Source organism: Hemibagrus wyckioides, linkage group LG28 (assembly GCF_019097595.1).
Source record: "Hemibagrus wyckioides isolate EC202008001 linkage group LG28, SWU_Hwy_1.0, whole genome shotgun sequence".
NCBI lineage: Eukaryota > Metazoa > Chordata > Actinopteri > Siluriformes > Bagridae > Hemibagrus > Hemibagrus wyckioides.
Window position 1 is genome coordinate 2,012,024 of NC_080737.1, and position 10,000 is coordinate 2,022,023.

General features: G+C 39.7%; 2 protein-coding genes across 2 annotated transcripts in view; one reads left to right on the forward strand and one right to left on the reverse strand.

Annotated features, from left to right (window-relative positions):
* The window catches only part of msna (moesin a), a 37,674-nt gene extending 32,839 nt beyond the window's left edge, over positions 1-4,835 (reverse strand). The window contains exon 1 of the mRNA XM_058383147.1: positions 4,484-4,835. Coding sequence (XP_058239130.1) covers positions 4,484-4,495 — 12 coding nt within the window. The 5' untranslated portion in view covers positions 4,496-4,835. The remainder of the gene's footprint in view (positions 1-4,483) is intronic.
* Positions 4,836-8,274: 3,439 nt separating this feature from the next.
* las1l (LAS1 like ribosome biogenesis factor) overlaps positions 8,275-10,000 on the forward strand; it is an 8,352-nt gene continuing 6,626 nt past the window's right edge. Inside the window, exons 1-3 of the mRNA XM_058382459.1 lie at positions 8,275-8,577; positions 9,027-9,152; positions 9,389-9,458. Coding sequence (XP_058238442.1) covers positions 8,432-8,577; positions 9,027-9,152; positions 9,389-9,458 — 342 coding nt within the window. The 5' untranslated portion in view covers positions 8,275-8,431. The remainder of the gene's footprint in view (positions 8,578-9,026; positions 9,153-9,388; positions 9,459-10,000) is intronic.

Here is a 10,000-nt window from a genome sequence, read left to right on the forward strand (position 1 = left end):
AAACTACACACACATCTCTAAAACCTTTACACAAACTACACACACATCTCTAAAACCTTTACACAAACTACACACACATCTCTAAAACCTTTACACACACACATCTCTAAAACCTTTACACAAACTACACACACATCTCTAAAACCTTTACACAAACTACACACACATCCCTAAAACCTTTACACACACATCTCTAAGACCTTTACACACACACATCTCTAAAACCTTTACACACACACATCTCTAAAACCTTTACACACACACATCTCTAAAATCTTTACACACACTACACACACGTCTAAAACCTTTACACACATATCTCTAAAACCTTTACACACACACATCTCTAAAACCTTTACACACACACATCTCTAAAACCTTTACACAAACACATCTCTAAAACCTTTACACACATATCTCTAAAACCTTTACACACACACATCTCTAAAACCTTTACACACACACATCTCTAAAACCTTTACACACACACATCCCCAAAACCTTTACACACACATCGCCAAAACCTTTACACACACACATCTCTAAAACCTTTACACACACACACATCTCTAAAACCTTTACACAAACTACACACACATCTCTAAAACCTTTACACACACACATCTCTAAAACCTTTACACAAACTACACACACATCTCTAAAACCTTTACACAAACTACACACACATCTCTAAAACCTTTACACAAACTACACACACATCTCTAAAACCTTTACACACACACATCTCTAAAACCTTTACACAAACTACACACACATCTCTAAAACCTTTACACACACACATCTCTAAAACCTTTACACACACACATCTCTAAAACCTTTACACACACACATCTCTAAAACCTTTACACAAACTACACACACATCTCTAAAACCTTTACACACACTACACACACACACATCCCTCCCTAACACCTTTACGCACACTACACACAATCTATACATGAATTCCACACAAACTCTATACAGATAATTACATAGACATATAACATATTTCTACACACACTTGACACATAAATTCTACACTATTCTACTGTAAAGTTCTGTTATAAACCTAATGAGCATTTTAGAAAGACACACTACACACACCACACTACACAACCCTAAAACCTTTACACATACTTACACATACAGGAATTCTACACACAATCTATATATTCTACACATATTCTGTATTTAAATTCTACTCATACTCTATTGATTCATTTCACACATATACTACACTTGGACTGCACACATACTCCATACACAAATTCTACACATACTCCATACACAAATTCTACACAGACTCCATACACAAATTCTACACATACTCCATACACAAACTCTACACAGACTCCATACACAAATTCTACACAGACTCCATACACAAATCCTACACATACTCCATACACAAATTCTACACATACTCCATACACAAACTCTACACAGACTCCATACACAAATTCTACACATACTCCATACACAAATCCTACACATACTCCATACACAAATCCTACACATACTCCATACACAAATCCTACACATACTCCATACACAAATTCTACACAGACTCCAAACACAAATCCTACACATACTCCATACACAAATCCTACACATACTCCATACACAAATCCTACACATACTCCATACACAAATCCTACACATACTCCATACACAAATTCTACACAGACTCCATACACAAATCCTACACATACTCCATACACAAATTCTACACATACTCCATACACAAATCCTACACATACTCCATACACAAATTCTACACATACTCCATACACAAATCCTACACATACTCCATACACAAATTCTACACATACTCCATACACAAATCCTACACATACTCCATACACAAATTCTACACACACTCCATACCCAAATTCTACACAGACTCTATACCCAAATTCTACACACTCCATACACACATTCTACACACTTCATACACAGATTCTACACACTCCCTACATAAACTCTACACATGTCATGCACACATTCTACACATACTCTATAAATCAATTCGACACATATGCTAGACTTAGATGGCACACACACTCCATACACCAACTCTACTCATACCCCATACATAAATTCTACACACTCCATATACACATTGTACACATGCTATAAATAAATTATACACACTTCATACACACATTGTACACGTTCCCTAGATAAATTCTACACACTCCATACACAGATTCTACACACCCCATACATAAATTCTACACACTCCATACACAGATTCTACACACCCCATACATAAATTCTACACACGCCATACATAAACTCATGACACACTTCATGCACACATTCTACACAAACTCTATAGCTCAATTCCACACATATGTTAGACTTGGACTGCACACACACTTTCTACACATACTCTATACAGAAATCCCACACTACACTACTGTAAAGTTCTGTTCTAAATCTAATGAAGCCACGCCCCTTGAATGGACAGAAACTTCAGATAATAAAAAATTGGAGAAGTGGGAGATTTTTACATGAGAAATGACCTGAGAGAGTGTGTGTAATTCACACACTCAGTTCACTTCAGGTCAAAAGGCTTCTCAAATACAGCTGTGTTACTTCTGCTCGCTTGTGATGGCACGTCCCCGCCTTGTATTTCCATACGATCTAACCCTCACAGCTGGATCTGTCTCACAGAACACAAATGAATCTAATCGAGCATAAAGCAGAGACCGAGAGCAGGATATCTACAGTGACGTTCTTCATATCTGAGCACATGGTCTACAGTAACAACATGTCCACCTCCGGGACTTTTTATCCTCGTGCACAAGTCTACTTGTCGGCTTTTTTTAAAACTGCGAACACACACACACACACACTTTGTCCAAACAGCTTTTTGTTGTTCTCCACAGTGTTATCATCACTAATCAGAGCAGCAAATGGAAAACGTTTGGATTGGATTTGTGTATTTTTGACGTATAATAAAGTATAATAAAAGAGTCTTCCTTTTCAGACCTCCATATAGCTCTCCCTGTAGTCTCGGATAATTTACACAAATCTGTGCGTCCAGATCAACTGAAAACCAGTTCCTGCTGATTGTGGTGTCAAATGGTTTCTAACCGAAATGGAAAAACAACTTTTTAACTTTACAGAACAGTACTTTGGTCAGAACAACCCTGTGAGCTAAATGAGTGATGGGAGCCAACAGGAAGTAGAGCAGAGTTTCGAACTCTAACAAAAGCTGAAGATTTTTTATGTTAAATAAACTGAGAAACGTGTGTGTGTGTGTGTGGCTCTGCTGTAATGACGTGGAAATAAACTGCATCAAAAGTTTTATTCGATTTTTTTGGTCTGAACTGGTTCAAAATTGCTTCGTCCATTCGTTAAATGATTGCAGCTTTAATGTACATTTACAAAAGTAAACAAATGACGGATTTCTTCAAACTGAGTCACATAAACCACGACATTTCGTTCTAAAACAGGTTTATTCTCCCAATTTGGCAACCTCAGTCCGACACCGCTCGGCTCCTCCCGATCTGGCAACCCCGGTCACCGAGTAACGGTCTCTATCTGCGCCAAACATCACAATACAGCCGGATGCTGCGTTTAAACACCAAAAAAAGCGGCTGGGTTTTTGTGTAGAAGCGAAAATAAACACACACCGATCTATTATGTTTCAGATTTTTACTTTAATAAAAGACAAAAAAGAACTGGGTTCATCGCTGATAGGAGTAAGATTTTATAAGAATTAGCAAAAAAAACAAAAAATGCTACACTGAGGGGACTTTTCAGCTGCAACTGAGATTTTGTTCACTAACCGAGGCAGATAACACCTTTACAAGATTCATTTTCCCTCTTTATAATGTTAGAATGTTAATAAAGATCGGATTCTGACAGAAATTTGTACGTTCGAGTTGATATAAAAAGTTGCACGAGCCGTGAGTTGTAAGGATGTGTGGTAAAAGGGAGAAATATCGCGTGTTATCGCGATACTTAAATGATCTTTTAAACGCGCACGAGCACAATAGAGGAGAAATTTAATTGAGAATTAAACAATTATTAGACCTTTATTAGCTTCACTGATGGTTCATAAACGAGCGGGGAGGACATGGGAGGACACTGTTTTTAGCTCAGGATGATTTATGAACAGATTTACACAATAATACGGTGTTAAATCGCGTTAATAACAGCGTGTATTGTGCGATTAAAGGGGTTCAATAATGTCCGGTTTTATTTCAGACTAATCCCGTTATCTCTTCCATCCTCGTGCAACAAGTTCACATCAGCTCTTTATTAAAGTCTCCGATTTTGGGCGTCACTAGACAGGAATTAAATGAAGACTTAAACGAGTTAATTTAATGATAGTTCGTTTAAAAGAGTGAGTTTAATTCCACATTATCTCCAGGTTTGAGAGCGGAATAGATTCTCTTTCTCTCCACTTTTCCTCTTTCGTGTATAAAACCTTCGATTGAATACAGGAGTTAGTGTGAAGACTTACCGTTTTCGGCATTTTCGCTCCTTTCTTTCCTTTTTATTTAATTTCAGAATGTTTCTTTTTTATATAGATCTTTAGAAATATAAATATGTATATATGACGTCAGCAGTCAGCTCCTCAAACTTCTCCCATCCAGCGGTGATGCGGCCGAGTTTCTCTCCCGCGGTTCCACGCGCAAACTTTCGATTTTCTCCCTTTTTCTGCTTTTCTTTCTCTCCTCCTTTTTTCCCCCCTCTTCTCCTTTTCAGTAGCACAGAGTGCGTTTCAGAGCTGCGGGGTGTGTGAGTGTGTGAGTGTGTGTCTGGGGTAGAGAGAGAGAGAGAGAGAGAGAGGCGCGTTTTCCTGCTAACGGAACTCACTTAAAACCACACCCAGCAGTCTGTCTCTCCGTCTCACACACACACACACACACACACACACACACACACACACACTCGAACACTAGCTTACTAGTAAGTGTGCTACGTCATCACTGCAGGTGGCGGAGGAGGGGTTTAAACTTCCGTACTAGGTAGTAAGCGTGTCCAGACAAAAAGGGTGGGTCATCATCATCATCATCATCATCATCAGTGATTAAACTCTGATTTCATAGTTAATAACGCAGTAATAACGTCCAGAGTCATTCATACTTCTCCTGCCTTCCTGAATGACGCAGCTTACTTCCGTACTTCGTAGTGGGCGTGTCATTTACTGCTGCATCATTTTTAATTCCGAAAAGATTAGTATTCCAAAGTGCAATGTAATAAACACAGCAGTGTTCACACACACACACACACACACACACACACACTTCCGCAGCCCGCTAGCCGGGAGTCAGAGCAGCAGACTATTAGAACGGCTACCGTTCACGTCGCCATGGTAGCGTTCCAAAGCGCGTGCTCTCTGTCTGTCTGTCTGTCTCTCTCTCTCTCGCGCGCGCGCGCTGAATAATCTGGAATTCCGAGATGGAGCGTCATCGGCGCTCGCGTTCCATTACGGTTGCCGTGGATACGGCGTAAAAAAAAGCGCGCGCGCTAGCCTACCGTGCTAGTGTTCTTACAGAAAACAATTAAATTAACACAAAACACACAAATTCATTCATTAATATATTAATCATTTCACTGTAATTACGCTACATATTAAATCAGTGACCCTAAGTTTTAGAATCCTGTTTTATAAATGATTTTAATCATTATAATAACAATCGTGCTGGTCATGGAACCGTATCAAGCTACATCATATGGTACTCAGTAGTACAGCTCAGTATGGAACTGTGTTTGGTGATATCATATACACTGACCAGGCATAACATTATGACCACCTGCCTAATATTGTGTTGGTCCTCCTTTTGCTGCCTAAACAGCCCTGACCCGTCCTGCACTGTGTATTCTGACCCCTTTCTATCAGAACCAGCATTAACTTCTTCAGCAGTTTGATCAACAGTAGCTCGTCTGTTGGATCGAATCACACGGGCCAGCCTTCACTCCCCACGTGCATCAATGAGCCTTGACCGTCCATGACCCTGTCTCCAGTTCACCACTGTTCCTTCCTTGGACCACTTTTGATAGATACTGACCACTGCAGACCGGGAACACCCCACAAGAGCTGCAGTTTTGGAGATGCTCTGATCCAGTGGTCTAGCCATCACAATTTGGTCCTTCATCAAACTCAAAGCTCAAATCCTTACACTTGTCCATTTTTCCTGCTTCTAACATCAACTTTGAGGACAAAATGTTGACTTGCTGCCTAATATATCCCACCCACTAACAGGTGCCATGATGAGGAGATACTCAGTCTTATTCACTTCACCGGTCACGGCTCACAGTGTTATACCTGATCTGATCAATGTATATATATATATTAAATAATTTCATAAATAGGTGTTCTTCCTGACACTTTTTACCTTACATAACACCATAACTCCCAAATCCACTGGATTATTTACACAGGTCTAATTTAGAAATGCAGATTCTGCATTTTCCTTCATTTATTATTATTATTATTATTATTATTATTATTATTATTATTATTATTATTATTACTATTACTATTATTATTCTATTATATTTCTGCTGTTACTGTCACCGCTTTTTTACTTGTTTTGGGAAAGGAACCTCACACACATAAATACACACACCACACACACACAGACACAGACACACACACAGGCTGCAGTCATACATGCAGAGGCAGGATAAAAAAGGGAATTATAAGCACATGTGGTCAGGTCTGCTCTTACAGAGTGTGTATTATAACGGCAGACCAGACGTGAACACATGTAAGCTTTGTGGTTAGAGACAGTGCTGCTCTGTGTATTCATGCACACACACACACACACACACAGCTCTGCAGGGGATGTGTGTGTGTGAGTGTGTGTGTTTGTCTAGTCTGCATGTGTATTTAACACAAGTTGTAAAGATTAAGCTTCACACTATCTACAGTCTGATAGGAAACACATGCTGTCAAGTGTGTGTGTGTGTGTGTGTGTGTGTGTGTGTGTGTATTTATCAGCACACTTTACAAATCACCTAACTTCACCTACACCATAAACATTTATTACAAAGAATAACAAAGATGTTTCATCTGATGACAAAATTAATGAACTAACTAACCAACTAACTCATTAACTAACCAATTAACTAACTAACTAACTATAATAATAATTCTGATATTTCAGAAATGCTTTTTTCATCTAAACCAAAAAAATTGCAGAATCTATGAATATGCAAATGAGCAACACCTCACAATTGAATGTGTACTGAAACCTGATTGGTTGTTAATGACACAATAACACAACTCTCTCACACTGTTTAACTTTTCTGAGCAAACTCCAGAGTTCCAGAACCACATCTGTGTCGGGGAACAATGTAAACAGTATAAAACCTTTAAAACCTTCAGGGTCTTCACTTTTTCCTACGCTCTTTCCCCTCACTCCTGTTTGTTCTAATGTTCATCATCGTGTGTTTACGATCATGTTCTCTTTCTTTTCTTTTCTTCTGAAAGTTAAAAAGTCAAATAAAGACTTTCAAGTAAAATGTCAAAGTTGAAGTGACAATTCTACATGATGATAACCTGAATGAATTCCTCAGTATGAAGAAAATGAATCTTAAACATCTGGATGTTCATTATTATTATTATTATTATTATTATTATTATTATTATTATTATTATTATCATTATTATTATTATTATTATTATCATTATTATTATTATTATTATTATTATCATTATTATCATTATTATTATTATTATTATTATTATTATTATTATTATTATCATTATTATTGAGTGATGTGAAACAGCTCGACTCATGCTCACACAAACGATCAGTTCAGATGTTTAAACATTCTGCTAGAGTAGGAGAAAAAAAAATGAAATCGTAACAGTTCATGTGTCATATATAAGAGTCGACTCTCAACGTTCGGATCAACTGTCGGTTAAAAAAGCGGGCAAAAAGAGTCGACTCCTTCGCAAACGACGTTCTAATAATCCTGTTAGTAACATGGTTTAAAAAGAAGGGCCGTAGCTGGGAACAATAATCCGTTGCTTTTGTTTCCAGGGGGAAGGTTGAAACTAGTTCCGGCTCTTTCAATAACTCAAATGAGTCGGTTCACCTCACCAGTAAGAGTCGACTCATTACTATATAATCCGAACAAAGCTTGTTGGTATGTTACACAAAAACAAGGCTGAATAATTTGAGTAATATTGTTTAGATGTTTGTGTTTGTTTGTATCAGAAAGGAGAAAATGATATTTATATACACGAATTGGCTCCCAACGTATCTACTAAAAGATTCGATTCGTCACAAATGATACTTCACACCGGCACAAACCGGAAGTCTGTGCGGTCTTCCTCTCCCCCGTGTTGTTTGTATCAGTGTTCCTTTTATTGTTTGTTGTTTATTTATCTATCCCGGTCATCAGCACAGTCTCCGCGCAGCGCAGCGCGTGCGCCCGGTTCCTCGGTGTGGAGATGAAGAAGAAGCGCGCGGAGAAACGTCGCCATGTTGTCGCCTGGATGAACAAAGCGGAGTGGGAGCAGGTGGTGGATTACCTGCACTCCCGCGAGCCCGCTTTACAGACGCACGCGCTGCATAGGATCACCGCGTGGAAGGGCAGGTGAGGGATAAACACACCATGTAGTGCACTAGATAGGGCACAGGGCACGTGAATGGTTTAATGATAGGATGCAGCACATCGGGTGTAGAAGGTGTTAGAGAGATGACGTGACTGTATGGGGTGTGGTCATACCTGGTCAGTATGTAGGTCACTACAAAGCGGACGTCTTGGTGCACTGGAGTAAGAGGGGAGTAAAAAGTGGACTGTAATTTATCACGTGCAGAACTGTTGGAAGGGAGCATCCACTCATTAGTGCACTACAGAGGGCATGGAATCTGGCTGAAGATGTGCTGTATGAAGTGATGAAGATGTGCACTACATAACCAAATATATGAGACACGCCCACTTTTCCCAAATAAAGTGTTTAACATTGTTATAAGACTCTGTGCAGCAGTACAGGGTATTCAGTGTGTGTGTGTGTGTGTGTGTGTGTGTGTGTGTGTGTGTAGGTTTGGACCCAGTACCCCAGTGGCTGTAGAGAGCACGGCGAACCTGGTGCGCTGTCAGATTCTGGACCGGAGCGGGAAACTGGAGCGAGATGACTTGGTGCTGCTGTACGGCTTGGCCCTCACCAGGTGTGTGTGTGTGTGTTTCTGAACATACACATATCACAACCACCATATTCATAATTAAACCATTTAATAATCCATGTTTTAGAAAGTTCCACTAAGCCACCACAGTATTCTGTCTCAGCGCTGATGTACAATCCTGTCCTGTTCTTCTTTAATACCTTCAGTGTAATTGTGTGTGTGTGCGCGTGTGTGTGTGTGCATGCACGTGTGTGTATGCGCACGTGTGTGTGTGTGTTCAGGTTTGTTAATCTGATTTTGGAGCGAAAGCAGGGCCGTGTGGCCAAACCGCTGCGACGCCTCGCCAGCACTGTGAGTGTCCGAGAGTCTGAATCACAAACCACAAACCTGATTCAAGACCTCAATCTCCACTATTGATTCTGATCAGTCTCCATTCTCCTACTGCTGTAGACTGACTGATTCTTATTCTGATTCTCACTCTGACTCTGATTCTCACTCTGATTCTCACTCTGACTCTGATTCTCATTCTGACTCTGATTCTCACTCTGACTCTGATTCTCACTCTGACTCTGATTCTCATTCTGACTCTGATTCTCACTCTGACTCTGATTCTCACTCTGACTCTGATTCTCACTGTGACTCTGATTCTCACTCTGATTCTCACTCTGATTCTCACTCTGACTCTGATTCTCACTCTGATTCTCACTCTGACTCTGATTCTCATTCTGACTCTGATTCTCACTCTGATTCTCACTCTGACTCTGATTCTCACTCTGACTCTGATTCTCACTCTGACTCTGATTCTCACTCTGACTCTGATTCTCATTCTGACTCTGATTCTCACTCTGATTCTCACTCTGATTCTCACTCTGATTCTCACTCTCACTCTGATT